Here is an 18,397-nt window from a genome sequence, read left to right as displayed (position 1 = left end):
CAAAGGAACCATTTTCAGATGGACCCAGCAGGGATGCAATCCTCAATTTATCATATAAAAATATGAGGAAACATTTCCATATCTACCAACAGGCAGGCTACTGCATTCTGTAGCTTTCTAGATGGTATGCTGGAGTCCTTGCTACAACTCATTGTACATATGTCCTAGCACTAACACAAAGGCAGAACACCTTTGTAATGAGGCTTTGAGTATAGAGGTAAACATATTTTAATACTCTGTGTGTGTGTAATCTTGTGGCTTTAACAACTGGCAAAACACCTTAGCCATTGAAATGACCGCAGGAGCTTTAAAATTATAGTGACCTATGTGAGCTCATGATTGCAATTATGTACAGTATTTTTAATTAAAAAAAAAGAAGCTAATCAGGAAGCCATAACCATAAGCAAGAGAACCAGAAAATCTTTTAAAAAGCACAATTTGTGATATTAGGCTAGTGATAATGACGTATTTCTGGAACCAAAATTTGTAAGATCAAAGCCCAATATAATGAAACAGACTCCTTGCATTGAGCAGTTCCTGTCTCCACAGTAGTGACATTTGAATATTGCTCAGGCTGTCCAGACATGGTGCACTTATTACTTAGATCTGTAAATATCTTTCACAACATGTACAAACACTGGAAATAAAATTGTTTGCTCCTCTTGCATGTAAATCCCATTATTCTTTGCATATCTGAATTCTACTTATTCTTATTGCTAATTTTCCTTATCTTTATTTCTTCCCTTCTTTTTCTCTGCTTGTTGCCTCTTTACTTTCTGCTTGTTCCTAAAAAAAAACCTCAGGCATTAGAGAGACAGAAAGAGTTCTTTGATACCATAAGAAGTGAGCGAGATGATCTTAGAGAGGAGGTGATTGTGCTGAAGGAACAATTGAAGGTATGCAGAAACAATGAAAGATATAGTACTAAAAGAAACAAAAATCTGTCTCAGAAGTGGTTGGCTAGGGCTAATGATGAGTAATGATGAGTTAATTGTCAAAAATTTGGCAAAGTGAGAACTTACTTGTTTTTTTAAAAAGGTTTATTATACGTTACACCTTTCTCTCAGACGTAATTCAGTTATTTTTAATTAACTAGTAAAGAATAACATTAAATAAAAGCATGTCTTGACTGTTTGACTGAGGCCTTAAGACATGCCCAACTTTGTAAATTATGCAATAGTGTATATGTTATCCTTATGCCTGTAGAACATTTTCTGCTTCAAAACATTTTAGCAAAAATGAAAGTGACTAAAGGATATACTGGGTTCAGAGCAGAGTTGGTAAGAGTTATCTGTGACGCCAGTGTGATACAGTTGTTGGAGTGCTGAGTTTGTGAATAAAGTCCCAACCCTTGTTTGGTTATGCACTTGTCCCTCCATATTTGCTAGGGTTAGGGGCACAAGACCCCCGTGAATATGGAAAAACCACAAATTACAAAAACACCATGTTTTTACCTCTCTAGGAATCTCTAGGTCCTCCAATGCAACTCTGTGGTCAATGTCCGACAGACACTGACCACAGAACTGCAGCAGAGGAGCTACAAATGCCTAGTAGAGTACTATCTCTAGGAATCTCTAGGTCTTTCAGTACAACTTTTAGTTAAAGTTGACTGTAGACTTGCACTGAAGAACCTATATATTCCTAGAGAGGATATATTGATCAAATCCATGAATAATCAAATCCGCAAATACCAAAGCCACAAATATGGAGGGATGAGTGTACAGTCAGCCCTCCTTATCCATCGATTTGTTATCCATGGATTCAAGCATTTACAGTTTGAAAATATTTTAAAAATACATACATTCCCAAAAGGAAACTTTGCATTTGCCGTTTTATATAAGGGATAACATTTTCCTGTGCCATTGTATTTAATGGGACTTGAGTATCATTGAATTTTGGTACCCACGAAAGGGTCTTGGAACCAAACCCTAGCGGATACCAAGCACCCACTGTATATAATTCACTTTAGTTCAGATTTCTTTGGTCAAATCTTACTTTGTCTTCATGAGAAATTAAAATGTTGATGCGAGCTCACTGGAGGGAAAGCAAGGATTCAAGATCAACAAAGAATTACTATTTTTCCAGAGAAGTGTTTGTCTAGCCATTCTGGTTTTTATCACAGTCTTACCAATATATATCATATACTGTTCTTATGCCATTGCCTGTATATGCATGTGCTTTGCACCATCTTTGTTTCAGGTCTTTGCTAATATATTTCATGCCCATGGCACTGTAATGTCACAAGTTACTTTATTTTTGTCACTTTCAGCAACATGGAATAATCCCCAACTCAGAAGTAGCTACCAATGGAGAAACCTCTGGTGGCCTACATAATGATGGACTATCAAATTCTTCCAAGATGGTTCCAGGCACAAGTCACACCCCTGAGGTACCTGTGGATGGTACACTAGGTAAGTGTTTGCTTTCTCTTATATTTTTATGGCTACCATTGCTTGAAATCTTCTATAATCTGAACTAACTAATCCTCAGCATGCTTCCTTTTCAATCACTTCTGTACATTTTACTTTTTGCTTAATGCCAATTATCACTTCAAGCAAATTACCTTTTTCTTTGCCTTTAACAGGGGATGTCAAAGTATTTCCTTTTATTCCCCAAGCCCAGAGGAGAAAGTGATATAAAGACATCTTAGCTGTATGACAAGCATGTACACATTTTGTTTAGACAACTGTAATCCACAATGTCATGAGCAACTCTGAAGTTGCTCTCGTCTCCAGCAGCATATGGAGAAAGCACAACAATAAGATTAGAAGCACTTGAGAGTGTCAGGTTGGACTAGTAATATACATTTCTAATATTGTTTGTGCTGAATTCCATGTTTTACAGAAAAATACTATCTTTTTTTAATATTACAGTGGTAACTTTGAAAGGACTATATTTACCATGAATGCTCCTAATATTTTCCATGGCAATAAAAAAAAAGGGGCAAGAAATACTTAAAACTGCCAGGCAGATCGGAAGAGCAAAGGGCAATATTGAATACATGAAGCCTTTTATTATGAGGAAAATGGAGACACTAAATATGTATCATTCCAAATATATAGTTGTGAACACTGGAAATGCATGGCTCAACTTATGTTTAAGAAGAAAATAATTTTCATCACCTTAAACTTTTATAATTTTTTTCCTAAGTACATTTTTTTAAATTAATTCAACTATTTTTCACCTTAATATATTTAGAATACCAGATGAGGATACCAGTTACTTTGTTCTAGAGAGAGTATTGAAACTCGATCTTTTTATTAGTAAACTTTTCTGATCTTCGATGACCATTTATAGATGCAGTGCAGTTGATACTAGGGATGGAGATGACTTTTGCTGATCATCTTACTAATTCAACTGCTGCTTTGCCTTCACATAATTGGCAAAAGCTGATCTTTCTTAACCAGTTCTTTTGATTCCTTCTCTCTTCTGGGTTTTAAGCGGGGAGGTAAGCACTAAACATAACACAATTAAGCAGTCTCCCTACAATGTGGTCCCTTCAACTTTTTTAATGATCTTTTAGGCAGAGCCAATGAAGTGGAGATGAAAAATGAGAATATGGGGAAAAGAGAAATCTTGCAGAATACTGAGCATGAGGAACACACAGAGGAGACTAAGGAGCAGGAAATTGTACAGGAGTGTTCGGAGATAAAGACGTTGCATGCTGATGAAAAGACGGAGGCAGAAAAAATCACTGATGACAAAGTTGTGCCAACATTGGTATTAAATAGTGTACTTGAGGAACCAGCTGAAATTCATTCAGAGCATGTTGCAGGAATTGTTTATTCCCCTGAAAGTAGTGATGTAGTTGAATTTAGAGTCGAAGGAGGGTCACTTGGTCAGACCACAGAAGTGAAAGCGTTGGATGAAAATGTTGTAAATAAAACTAGTAATCAAAGTAAAGAAACGGATGTAGGTATTGAGGTTGATGAGACAATAAAAACAGATTTAGAAATGCTTCCTCAAAAACAAAATAAAGAAAAAGAAACAGATACTGTAACTGATGAGGGAGAAGACAACAATAATGAAATATTTCAGGAAGCTCTAGATTTTGTGAATGATAGTCAAATGGCAGTTTCCACTCACTCAGAATCATCAGACCTGGCAGATGATATGCTCACACAAGCATCAGCTATTCATTCTAATACTGAACAATCAGAGAACAAGATTGTTGAGAGTGATTTGCTTATCAAAGATGGAAGTATTACGATAGCTAACAAAGCACAGTGGGATGAAAATGAGGCTGGTGGAATTGATGGCGAGAATGAGATGGAAAATGTACTTCAACAGCAAGAGAACAAAGCAGATTCTGCAGTAGAGCATATAGAAACACCCTGTGCTGGGGAACAAACATCAGATAACCTTACAGAGGAGCAAAAACAAGTGGAAATGGAAGAATCTGAATCCCCATCTTCAAACACTGATGCATTCAACAAAGAGGAACAAAGTGAGCAACATATGGGAGCAAGTGAAGATAATGGTGGAAAGAGCCTTGCTAAAGGTACTGAGCAGGAAGAAACTGTAGTAGGAATGCTGGATGAAAATGTATTTTCTGAGAAAAGTGATAAGCAAAATACCATGACAGAGGTCCAAACAGAAGACACTGTTGTAGACAGTGTTAAACACAATGAGGAAAAGAGGTTAGAGCTAGAGGATGACTCTGGAAAATGCAGTGAAATAAAACCAGAATGTATAAATGCTGGCAAAGCTCTGGGCGACATCCTAACAAAACATGAAGAAGGTGTTGCTGATAGTCAAGATAATGAAACACCTACAGACGAACAAAGAACAGAAAAACAAGATGACAGCATTCCAGAAGTGGATGTAGCTGCAAGTATGGTAATAGAAGATGTTGAAGATGTATGGAGGGGGAATGAAGAGGACACGAATCACAGAAAAACAAAAGAAAAAGTTACAGAAGTTTTGCCAGATGTTGAGGCTGCTGATCTGAAGTCTGAGAAAGCTGAATTCGGTGATCAAAAGAGAGAGTCTGACAGTGAAGAAGAACATTTGGAAGAATATCATGAAGCATCTGATTTCAGTGAGTCGTCTTTTGGAGAACTAAAAGATAGTGAAAGAAATGAAAACCAGGGTAATGAACTGGAGGCAAATAATCACAAAAAACAAGAGACACTTGGGACTGCAGAAAGTGCATTGCACCATGAAGCCTATGACAACAAATGTAGAGAGAACGAAAGACTTGCTGGAGAAGATAAAAAGGAAAGCACCTCCCAAATCTCAGCAGATAAAATGGGAAGTGAGAACATGTTGACCGAAAGCAAAAATACACAGCAGCAGAAAGAAGCAGAACCTTTGCAAACTGATACTTCCATTGCTGAGCCACCAGAGGCCCAATGTGAGATGTCAGAAGACACCCACAAAAAGATATTAGACAAAATCAGTTCAGAACAAATTGCTGAATATACATCAGAGCAGTTGGAAAAGCTAGGGGTAGCTGAGTATGAAAACCAATTGGATGCACAGGTGGGTAGGAAGGGTAAAGGTAAATCTCGGGAAGATTGTGTTATATCATAACTTTAGAGCCAAGTTATCATTGCATATTATACACAGCCATCTGATATGTTACAAAGCAAAGGCACTTTTATATAAAAGATTAAAGACACTGTCTAATTTGTAATCTTCATCAATAATAAATGCATATGAACGTTTTTGTACCTCAGGTTTACTCACTGTTTATTGTAACTAAACAAAGCTATTAATAATACTAATTCCTAATGAAGTGCTTCTTTATTTGCCACCAAGATGACAATATAATAGTTGATCTTTTCAGTATTTTAATGACTGCCAGGATTTGAAAGTTATTAGGAACTGATCACTTGTAGGAAACATACTAGTTAATGGTCAGACACATTTACATTTGACCCCATTTCTTACAAAGCACTGTAGCTTCAACATCCTTTTAAAATGCTGATAGTTTGTTGGAAAGTAGTAAAATTGTATCTTGTGCATGTATCTTGGTACATTCCAAATTAAAGTCACTTGTATTGTCAAAAGATAGGCCTGTTACAGACTGCCAAAATAAAGCTGCTTCGGGTCTCTTTGGAGGTATGCTGTTTAAATGATGCATGCATCCTAAGAATCCGGAAGCTGCACCAAAGCTGCACTCCAGTGCTTAGGATTGGATTGTGGCTTTGGCACAACCTCCGGACTCTTAGGACCCATGCATCATTTAAATAGCATACTTCCAAAGAGACCCGAAGCAGCTTTATTTTGGCAGTCTGTAACAGGCCATAGTTAGCTCAATATAGGAATTTTGTTAATGAACAGAATTTGTATATGAGGAACTCAGCAACTTCATTCCATAACAGGCCTTCATTGGGCTGGATAAAGAGCAATCTGGTTGCACTTAAGACTCCATTGAAATCAATAAAATGTGTGACTCATAATAGCTTTTCATATTGATTTCTGTGAGACCTAAGCTAGACTGGCTTGGTTTTGATCCAATCCACTAGTCTAAATCCAGTTATTCATCCCAACTAGAATTGAATCAGTGGGAACCTGGTAAGCTGATGCACATACATAGGTTTCATTGATTCAGTGGGTTTGGTCTAGTTGGGACTGACAATTGGATTTAGGCCATTCTGTTTAACATAATCTTTATTTTTTAAAATATTTTTGGGAAAGTTTCAGTTCATGTCATGCTTAGTTATTTGATCAAGTAATGTTTAGTGCAAATTGTAATAAACCAAATTATTTTCTTAAGAGTTTATATATGATATGTTACATTTTCCCCCAGAGCAATAGTTGTACATGATTTTTTTCTTTCCTCTTGAAAATGTACCTCTTCGTCTCTGCAGGAATGTAGACAGATTTGAATGTCTCAGATGCCTTAATTATTATTTAAAAGCACAAAACCAAATATAATGGCAACTGCTGTACTATGCATAAAATTCCTCTTTAACCGACTGCCTTAAAAATCAACATATAAATTGATTTTAAATTTGCTAAAATAAATATTGATGTTTTTGATGTATCACCACGTGTTATTTCCTTATGTGTACTAACTAGGAATATCTGTATTGTACAAAGAAATATTTTAAATATTAAAATCAAGAGATGTAAACCCTGAAAGTCATAGAAATATAGTACTGTAACAAATTAAAAAAAAGTATTCCTTGTATTTAGGTAATAAAGCACAAAAAGAAGAACAAAGTATATGTTATGCACATTAAGTTGTATATACGTAGAAATAAAATTTTATACTGTAAAATTTATACTGGTTATAAAGCTGCTTATAATCAAATGAATCCTTTTCCTAATGTTTTTATTGCTCTTAATGATATCAAGCTGCCTTTATCTTTCCTATTTATTGCTTTCTTAAATATTGTAGTTCTTTACAGAAGCAAAACCTAGAGCCAGGACTCTCAAAAGGATTTAAAATCATCAACTTTGAACTTGAATAATGAGATACTTTCTTTGAGAAATGGTTTTCCATTTCGGCAGCCAAGTCATAAAACAGGATTAATAAGACATGGTGGACAAGAGCATTCAATTTGAATGTCCAGAATGGTTTCAAGAATAAATGTGTGAAAAGGACAGCACTGGGCTGCTGCTCCAAGGGACTAGGTCAGGAATCAGTGGATTCAGATTACAAGAAAAGAGATTAGGAAGAATTTTCTGGGAACAGACTGCCTTGGAGGATGGTGCCATCTCTTCCATTGGAAGTCTTTAAACAGTGGTTGGATGACCATCTCTTGAAAGTGTTTTAACAGTATTCCTGCACGGCAGAAAAACATATACCATTTGCCTTGTTCACAAGCTAGCATCACTCATGCCCAGGGTCTAGCTGCAAGAGACTGCATCACAAAATAGTCACTACCATGTGGTTGCAATTACTATATGTAGAAATAGGTATCTGTGGCCAGTAAATATTTAAATTCTTGATTGAAGTTATGTTATTGACTATCTGGACTCTATCTATACGTAAAAATCCCTAATTTGTGTCAGTGCAGCACTGTTTTGCCAGTGGATCAGAATGACTTCTGAAGCCTAAAGATACTATTTTCTAATCATTTCTAAAGTTATCATCGTCATTGTCATCATCATCTCTCTCTTGTGTAAAATAATGTTGCTATTTACATTTCTGAAACCATTTAACCTGTTAATCATTTTTTGCACTACAAATAATATATATCTGCAAAGTTTTCAAATGCTATGTACACTTTATTTTATACACAAGGACTACAAACATGGCTTTCCTAAATAATGGGAGTGCAGGTTGTTTTGTTTACGTACGTAAAATATTTCTGCTTCTACTATGCAAGGGGCCATACAGACTCAATGATCCAGCAAAATCCAACAACAGCTATTTATTTATTGGTTTTTGTGGGTTTTTCGGGCTATGTGGCCATGTGCTAGAAGAGTTTATTCCTGACATTTTGCCAGCATCTATGGCTGGCGTCTTCAGAAAAGATTCTCCAAAGATGCCAGCCACAGATGCTGGTGAAACATCAGGAATAAACTCTCTTAGAATATGGCCACATAGCCCCAAAAAACTATGGATGCCAGCCATGAAAGCTTACGACTTCATATTTATTTATTGCACTTATATTTGACCTACTCCCAAAGTAGATCCTCTGAAACAGTGGAGTTTACATAAATGTTGATTTACAGTACCATCCAGCAATAGATTCAGTGAGTCTGCTATGATTGGAAGTAGCAAGTGGATCGAAGTCAATGGCAAAAACAAGATGTCTTGGTTTGCGTCCCTTTCCCCCTTACAGCCGCATACACATGCCATACCTGTTCAAAAGTAGGAAGGGGTTCAGAAGGAGGGACAGAAAGGAGAAGTCCACCCAGGGAACTTAGGATGTTGTACCTTTTATTATTTCTGTGCTATAACAAATAGTTTGTGGTGAAATGTGTAAAAATCTGAGTATCAGGGAGCACCCCTTTCTGAAGAATAAGCTTCCTGTGCAGTGGCTTATTACGGAGTCATTATTTTTGTGTGAAGGGCTGTTATTGCAGTGGGAAAGCAAAGTTTTTGGCTATGGCACAATTAGTGGTTGCAGGAGACGGGGAAAAGGGTAACATGCTGTGAATGTCATGTCCATTAAATGGCTGAGATTATCGTTGCATCAGTTCTATTTTGTATTTGGTTTCAAACACAGGATATATGATGGGAACATAGACTTTATATGTACCTTCTACCGTTTGTACCTTTTGTTTCATATGGTGAGAAAATGAATACTTTTGTTTTAGACATCCTAAACTTTTAATACTATACTAGCAAATGGTTTCAGGTGGGACCTCTTCAGGATTTGAAAGATGCACGTTAAAATGCCTCTCGGTCAGGAAAATGCAAAGCTAGTCTGTGCAATTTCATAATGAAAATAAAATGACAAATGAAGATGAGAGTAGAGTTTCTAAGCTGTGGGGCTCATTTTTAAAATGTGTTGTTGATGTCTTCCTAATGTTGTTAAAATGTAAAGACCTGTGAGATTTTTGTATTCCAGTGTTTTGTCCCTAGAATCCCTGCATGCTAACCTACAGTAGAAGAATAGCCACTTTGCATGCAGCTGGGTGCTTCTACTGAAGTGACAAGCATGCTTTGTGTGAGACTGGCATAACTTCCCTTGGCCGAAACCCTTTCCCAGTCCTGTTTGTGACCTCCTTTACCGTGGTATGTGCATAACTTCATTTATCATTAGTTCAACTAACTATCATTCTTTCTTTTTAAAAATCATATACATAATCTGGACATCTTTCACTTAACAAGATCAACACTGAATGCTCCGTATCTTCTTTTTTCCCCACTTTATAGACACTAGATTGAAAAAGCTTATTGATGAACGAGAATCTTTACTTGAACAGGTAATCAAAATTTTAATATCAAGTATTAGGGAGGTTTTCTTTGGAGGGGGAGGTAGTTTTTCCTGTGTATTTTAAATCTGATTTACAAAGTCACCTTTTCACCATAAAGATTTGAATATAAAGAAATGGTTCTACCAAGCCATATAAGAACACTTCACCAAGGAAAATTTGCTCTTGGATGTGATGGTGGAAGTTTTAAGGTTGTTTTTGTTGTAATTGTACCTGAATCAAACGTTGTGGTGCTTGCTTTTTGAAAATCCATGTCAGCAGATGTTCTGAAAGGATAGAGACAAGCCCTGAAAAATACATCTGTATAGGGAGCTCCTGCTTATCTGATGGGTTAATCAATTCTATTTTCTGACAGTTCTCCAGTCCCTAACCTATCAGATAAGCAGGAGCTCATTTAGATAGGTCCTTATGCCAGATTTTAAAGGGTTTTTCGTTGGTTAGAATAGGGATGTTTTGAAACAGATAAAGAATACGAGGTAGAATATTAATTTTTATTGTGGCCTTTATTGTTTACTTATGATGCCATACTCTAGATAACTAGTGTAATAAATTTGTTAGTTTCTTACAAGCTTAGTTGACTTCATAAATTTTGACAGAAACCCTAAAACTGTAAAGATAGATATAATAGGCTGAACTTAGTAAAGATAAAGGTTTTCTCTTGACATGAATGTCTAGTAACCTACTGTAGGGGTGGTGCTTATTTGTGTTGCTAAGCTGAAGAGCCAGCATTGTCCAAAGACGACATTGGCGGTCATGTGGCCAGCATGACTGCACCAAACGCTGTTACCTTCCCACTGAAGTGGTATTTCAAACTGCTAGCTTGGCAGAAGCTGGGACTATGATGGGAGCTCACCCATCATTCCAAGTTTTTGGAGCGGTGACAGAGAAGGACCTCTGGGAGGTCACCACCAGTCTGGTCTTTCCTATGTGTAACACTACTAGATAGATATCAAGGCTCGTGCAAATGCATCTTTCATAAGGGCTCTCTTCTCCTCCATGAAATCTTGACATTATCATCCCTACCTACAGATTATCTGGCTGCTTATCCATGTATGTTTGTGATGCTCTAAGACTACAATGAAGGGGGGAAGAGTTGCTTACCTGTAACTGTGGTACTTGGAAGGGTAAACCCACCCTTTGTCCTGATTTATATACACACACACATTTGGGTGTCATCTTTTTTCACATTGCTGCGGAAGTTACTGGGAAGTGGGTGGGAACAGTGGAAGCTGTATCCTTAAAGATGATGCAGTAGATCAGGAGGATGGGATTCCCACCAAACCTTAGCTCCAGAACATTCCACAAAAGGCACAGAATCCTCATGTATGGATGCATACATAGGCCTGTTACAGACTGCCAAAATAAAGCTGCTTCAGGTCTCTTTGGAGGTATGCTGTTTAAATGATGCATGGGTCCTAAGAGTCCGGAGGTCACACCAAAGCCACACTCCATTCCTAAGCACTGGAGTGCAGCTCTGGTGCAGCTTCTGGATTCTTAGGATGCATGCATCATTTAAACAGCATACCTCCAAAGAGACCCGAAGCAGCTTTATTTTGGCAGTCTGTAACAGGCCATAGCCACTCAAAGAACCAGTTACAGGTAAGCAGCATATTTATCCGTTAGGGTGTGCCAGCTTATGGTAGAAACTTCAAAAAAAAAAACCATCAGTCCTTTAATGATGCTAGTTATATCTTGTTTTGTTTATTTTTCAGTAAGTTGATTCAATTTTCTTTGGCTTTCAGATTAAAAAATTAAAAGCACAACTGGAAGAAAAACAGAATAGTAAAATGGAGTCTATACATTTGGAGGATGAAGTCCTAGAAAATGGCACAGAGATACATGTTGATCTCCCAAGTAAGATTCATCCCCAGGTTGAAGAACATTAATTGTCAATGACAGTAGCTAACTTTCCCCACTACCACAATGAATATATCAAATAAAATTAAACTCTGTTACATATTACACCAGCATGACACATGTAAACTTACAACGCCGCCTCTAAGCTGTCACTCTAGATACCCATGGCCTCTGCAAGCCCGCTGCACTTTTATTATCAATACAGTCAGCCCTCCTTATCCATGGATTTTTTATCCACAGATTCAAGCATACACGGCTTGAAAATACTCCAAAATAGTATAAATTCCAAGTAGAAAACCTTGATTTTCCATTTTATATAAGGGACACCATTTTGCTCTGCCATTATATTTAATTGGACTTGAGCATCCACAGATTTTGTTATCCACAGGGCGGTCCTGGAATCAAACCACAGTGGATAACAAGGTCCCACTGTAGATGTGCGCATAGTTTAATAATTCTGTTAGGTTGATAATTATGTTTGTGGTATGGCTGAATATGTTCATAATTCCATCCATGGTATGGTCAAAGGTAACCAGTACACATATTCTCATGGAGACTGTGTGTGTGTGCTTTCTAATTTGGAAAGAAATGTTGATTTTCAGTTGTTGACTTCTAGGTTGCAAGAGTGGGTCTCAGATATCTGATTTCCTTAGGCTGCTAGTAATGAATATTCATTATAATAAAACAAAAGGAGTTCCGATTTTGATTCTAATATAAAACAGAAAATGATCAGCTTCCATTATGGAGTTAAAAAAAATCAGGAGTGGACTTTACTGGAGGAGTTTTATGAGCCACTAGAATCTTAGAAATGTCAGGTTTGTCATTGAGGAAGCAGTGGCAATTGAAGAGTCATTGCACGCTTTTAGACTCTGGCTAAATTGCAGCATATTTATTTTGATTTCCCATTTTTTTTAATGGTACTTACATACTGTAGTACAGAAATTTCCTCAAGTACTGATGAGTTATGAAGTATTGTTTTATTTTTAATCTTTTTTAGGAGATACAAATAGACAAATCAGTGACCTCAAATTTAAACTTGCAAAGTCTGAACAAGAAATAACAACACTGGAACAGAGTGTAAGTTTATGATGTATTTTAACACTGTTCAGCTATTCGTATATAATGGTGTTTATCTAAAACATTTTGAAAGGGAACTCAGGCAATGGCACTTCATCTTGTATTGAAATTAGTGTGTATTGTTTATATATAGCCAGCCTCTGTATTCTCAGGTTCTTTATCCATGGATTCAAGCATCCACAGCTTGAAAATATTATCAAACCTTGATTTTGTCATTTTATATAAGGGATAACATTTTACTATTCATTGTGTTTAATGGTAAACATCCACAGATTTTGGTATCCACGGTGGGAGGGGGATCTGGAATTAAACTCCCAGTGTCCCATTGTGCCTATTTTAAACATTTATCCATAAATAAAATGTAATTGGTCCCGAAATTCACTGACATTTTATGGCATGTTGTTGCCAGATAGCAGTGACTGCTACCAGGACCTAAACAATTACCAGGACAAGACCTCATAGAAAGGTTATTGAGAGGCTGATGGTTTGGGGTTGTTTCTAGAAAAATACTATAGAAACATTTTTTCAGAATGTTATCTTATGCAGAGTGGCATTTGCTTTTGTGGGATGCAGTGAGCATTCATATTGTGCAAAGGTTTGTCTAGCTGTTTTCAAATTCCTTGCCCAGGTACTGTAATTACAAATCTAGTAGATTATACCTGCTAAAATATAAATACATCGTTTTGCAAAGCTGCCCTATTTTTCTAAGCCAGTGATTTCCTCTGATTTTTGAGTCAGAAATTCTGTTCATGTAATACTGGGACTTCTAGGCTGTTTCTGAACCCATATCAAAGTGCTAGTCTTGATCTTTCATAGTCACTGTCTGTGGCCAGACCTGTGTGCTGAAATGTATACTGAAGTCACCATCAGAGGCTCAACTCCACCGTTTCTCTGGAGTACAGCAGGATATTGAGAAAATGTGTTTTCTGTAGTAGCATCCCAGTTCTGGAACTCTCTTCCTAGAGAGGATCACCCAAGGATTGATTCACTTGGGTCTGGTGTCTTGCTGGTAGGAAGAGGCAAAGACTTTCTTGTCTCCTGTGGCTTTTAAACTGTTGTTGATTTATTTTATTCTGGTTCATATATACATTTTATGCTGCACTTGCGGACCTAATGCACTAGTTCTACCTTAACAGTAAGTTTCCTTCCTGCCAGGTAATGCGACTGGAAGGTCAAGTTGCTCGCTATAAAACAGCTGCAGAAAATGCTGAGAGAACAGAAGATGAGCTGAAAGCAGAGAAACGTAAACTCCAAAGAGAGGTAATCAGTACTAGTAAATAAATAAATAAAATGTTAAAAAATTAATACAAGAAATATTTGCACAAGATTAACCATTGTCCCTCTGGTCAATGAAAACAAAGTTTAATAAGCTTCTAAGTAGATATAAAAATGCATGGAATTACTTTAGTGCCAAGAAACCATGTCACCAAGATTAATTTTAGTTGCGTAGCCCTAGTGTTGGGAAAGAGCCTACAGACAATCAATTCTCCTCCTCTGTTGGATGTTTAGTGGAGACAATGCAGTAAGTGGCCTTTTGTTTTCATATTAGAGTAGCAGGAGGCAGGTGATGGGAAAGATCCCCACAAAAGACCCCCAAAAGCTGCTGCTATTCAGACTTCAGTTGTGGGGGAATCTGAGCACAAACTGGTAAAGACTAACATGAAAAATCTACTACTCAAGTAACAGTGCAAATATTTATTGCTTTTATGTTTACTTCTAATCGGTCTAAGTCATTAGCTATCAAGTATAACAATAACCTTTTTATAGTTGAAAAAGAATGGCATTTAAACAATATGTTCTCTGACTCCATTTAGCAAATAAGCTTACTGCTTATGTTTATATAACGTCAAATAATCTCAAAGCAACCAGAATGTAAACCATATCATCCCTAAAATTTAAAAAATACCATCAAGGAAACAATCATATATTAATAGAGTACAATGTCCAATAATTTTTAAAAGGACATGAAATCTCTATGATTATTTTCTAGATGGAATTACAGAATATTGTTTAAATGCCATTATTGTTCAACTCTATAAAACCATAAAAACGTTACTGTTATATTTGATACATAATGTATCATATATTTGATACTCAATTAGTAGTGAATATATGCAATTAATAAGAACAGTAAATATTTACATTATTTACTAACATTTATGTGAGTAGTGTATAATTAGTACCAGACTTTCCTTGTTAGTCTTTTGAGTTACTTGTGCTGGTAGTGGCTGGGAAATGGATTGGTGGACGTCCAGCTGTTCTAATCTTTTTAAACTTTATTGTCTATGTATAACTCTAGACCTACATAATTAAAAATAAATACTGGGGCATCAAGGGGAACGTCTGGGGCTCAGGTATGCCTGGAGACAAGAGGACTAGAACAACTGAGCTGGAGGGCTATTGGTTTGATTCCACAAAAAACAGATTCATATGTTTATATATTAGTGTTAGCTTTCCCCATGTTGTTTTGTGAGAATCAGCATATGGATGGCCCACTGAACTACAAGTTGGAAAATCTTAGCTTCATCATGTAGATTTGAGCAGTCCCTTGTGGGTTGAATATTAATGGTTCTTTGTGGCCTCTGGGGCAGACAAATTACAAATCGCTAAAGCTCCTGGCTTGTGAGATGCTACTCTGAACAGGCACAGATCCCAACTATGTCACTGCACAGAAGGTACCTTGAAGAGAAATTTAACTTTCCTAGTCCTTAAAATTGGAATAAATGTTGGTCACACTGCTCTGGTCAAGATGAAGGAGAGAATGCTGCTTCTCCCTATACCTGAATTTGAGTTTCTTTTTTAATTTTCAGCTTCGTTCAGCATTAGACAGAACAGAAGAGCTTGAAGTAAGCAACGGCCATCTAGTTAAACGGCTAGAGAAGATGAAAGCCAATAGGAATGCTTTACTCTCCCAGCAATAGAATCCAACTTTTAATGAAGACTACTTGACTGAATAAACAACAATGCTGCCGAGGCTTATGTCTGTACCTGTTTGGGATGCTTTGTTTCATGCCTTCTGAGAGCAAAAAAAAAAGTCCAAACACATGAATCCATTTTGCCATGTGCTGCCGTACATCAAATGAGGTTCTGCCTGCACAGTCAAACCTTCTGCACTATATGCGTAAAAGTAGCTGCTCCAAATGCCTGTCTTTGTAGATGACCTTCCATGCTGTCCTCTTGAAACGCATGCAGTGCAGTACAGTACCTGTATGCTATTTAAAAAGCACACTGGGCATCCTGTTAGCTCCTCAACCAGAAAAGCACGGCAGCTGGCTGTTGACATTCTGAGAATGATATTGAAGGGTTGTTGTTGTTTTTTAAAAAGATATTAAACTGGAACTTGAATTCCATTCCTGGAAATTAGTGGCAAAAGTGTGACTATAAATGTCAGACGTCCTCGTATGGCAGTGTCTGCAACTGTAGCAAAGAGCGATAGTGTTTTCATAGCAGCCTCCTCATTTACAGAACACTGTGGAACCACAAGCCATTATAAAGCAAAAGTCCTTCAGCGGGAATCATGGAAGAAGATGGTCTTGGAAGCAAAAGTGACCTTAAATGACTTTGCCAATAAAAATTAAAGGTTATGGAGGGATTTTGCACCTGTTCAATCGTAAAACTATTTTATTTCAGGGTCAATAGGCAATAGCTTCACTTTAAAAAAAAAAAAACAGCTTTTTATTTCTATTTAATCCCCATATTTGGAATTTTAAGTAAATGACTTGTTATAAAGGATGTAATGTTGCAAAAAAATAAAACTACAATCCCATGTTTTAAAAGCTGTATCTTCTTTTATGTTACAAGACACATTACTAGTACTACATGCACTATTAGCTTTTGTCAGTCTACTATAGTAATAATCAGCCATTTTTCTAAACATAATTCTCGTTCTTCCTTCAACTGTATTCTCTTTTCTTGGAAAGACAGAACGCAACAGGGGAAAAAAATGATGCCCTGTTGTCCAGAAATTGATCAAGGTCTCCCTGACATGAAGAAGAGGCAACAAGCATTAAGACCAAATTTCAAAATACAAAGTATTCCTAAATGGTACCAGGTACTGGCCATCCTAATACAACCCACTGCATTTCTTAACATTTTTAGCATCTACCCAAACTAAGAGATTTCCTAGCACCATTGATTATCAATTTGTTTTAGGATGGGAGAGACATTAATGTGGTAATTGGTAACTAATTAGTGGGGATTGGATCCATGCTGGTAGAAGCATCCAGGGCAATGGTTCTCAGTGGTACTGGTGATGGGGTGCTGCAGATGTTTTGGGACTTCAATTTCCAGATGTTCCAGTCAGCATGGTCAGTGCTGAATGATTTTGGGAGGTGAAGCCTAGCGACAACTAAAGCCTTCCTAGTTGACAACTCAGAACCTAGGATATGTACCCACCAACGGAAGGAGGAAGCAACTTCTGCTTGACTTTCTCCACACCTCTTGCCAGATCCTTTTTTAAAAATATATTTAAATGAAATATACAATTTATCAGTATTACTACATTTCAGATCAGTTCTTCATTCTAAATTACCCTTCATGCTTTGCGATCCCAAAATTGTAATACAGAAAGTGCTTTCTTGTCAGTCCTCTTACCATTACCATTTTCCTTCTATAGCAATGTACATTATTATTGCTGTTTATGATGTTCACCAATTATTCCAAAATTTCGCTTGTTCATTAGGTTTCAATCCAGTATTCCTTTGACACTTAAAACTTACAAATGGCCTCTATAGATTGTCCAATGTGTTTTCTTTTATATCTCCTCTTGCTAATCTAACCTGTTAACTTCTCTGACACAACAATGGCTCATATCCTATTTATCCAGTTCTGTACTGATAAGACCACTTGTCAGATCCTTGAACCTTCTGAGATCCTGATCTGAAAGGCTGGGAGCCCCTTGAACAATGACAGAGACGGAGATTTCAGAGGAAGAGGCAGCAAGGAAAAAGTCAGGGTTATTCCCTTTCTGCTAGCAAGATTCCCCCACAGGACTAAAAGCTTTCTGCAGACAGAAAGACCCCTTCTGTTTATGGATGGCAAAGACTGGACCCAGTTCCAGGATCTACAGAAGTTTTATTTCAGTTCATTCAAGAAAGAGTGAGGAAGCTAGAATTTAAGAAAACCTAGTACCACAAAACTAACTGAACTACTTTTTTTGTTCTTTACCAAACAGAAACCCTTACAGCTTTGATGATTTAGGGGACAGCAAGTGTTAATTTAAATTCTGAATCAATGTATGCTAAAATGTGTGAACCTTACATTACACAGATGTGTGAAATGGTGTGCGCACACACACAGAGATACATATATGAATGAACTCTAAACATAAGAGATTACCGCACTACACTCTTAATAGTGCTGCGATTCAATTTTAACTGCTCTTTGGCTGCCTCCTGTGGAATCCTGGGATTTGCAGTTGAGGGAGGGGCATCTATATTATTCTCAGCCAGAGAGCTTTTCAACCTCACTGAACTACAAACCCCAGAATGCCACAGAGTGGTTAAAGTGGAATAGAAGCACTATAAGAGTGTAGTGCAGTAATCTCCAGAGTCTGCAATAAAGTATATTATTATTATTATTATTATTATTATTATTATTATTATTATTATTATTATTATTA

The 18,397-nt window shown here is 36.9% G+C and overlaps 1 protein-coding gene across 12 annotated transcripts in view; it reads left to right on the top strand.

The window, feature by feature from the left end:
- The window catches only part of LRRFIP1 (LRR binding FLII interacting protein 1), a 119,371-nt gene extending 102,818 nt beyond the window's left edge, over nt 1–16,553 (top strand). For 8 of the 12 annotated variants that reach the window (XM_042446708.1, XM_042446752.1, XM_042446743.1 and 5 more), the window contains 3 exons: nt 804–896; nt 2,270–2,411; nt 3,524–6,086. In XM_042446708.1, coding sequence (XP_042302642.1) covers nt 804–896; nt 2,270–2,411; nt 3,524–5,535 — 2,247 coding nt within the window. In that variant the 3' untranslated portion in view covers nt 5,536–6,086. Of the gene's footprint in view, nt 1–803; nt 897–2,269; nt 2,412–3,523; nt 6,087–9,784; nt 9,835–11,585; nt 11,698–12,697; nt 12,778–13,932; nt 14,038–15,587 lie in introns of those variants that run through there. The other 4 variants (XM_042446759.1, XM_042446727.1, XM_042446769.1 and 1 more) reach the window with 3 other exon arrangements.
- The last annotated feature ends 1,844 nt before the right edge of the window (nt 16,554–18,397 follow it).

The sequence above is a fragment of the Sceloporus undulatus genome, chromosome 1, assembly GCF_019175285.1.
Source record: "Sceloporus undulatus isolate JIND9_A2432 ecotype Alabama chromosome 1, SceUnd_v1.1, whole genome shotgun sequence".
NCBI lineage: Eukaryota > Metazoa > Chordata > Lepidosauria > Squamata > Phrynosomatidae > Sceloporus > Sceloporus undulatus.
This window is presented reverse-complemented; position numbering and strand designations above follow the sequence as displayed.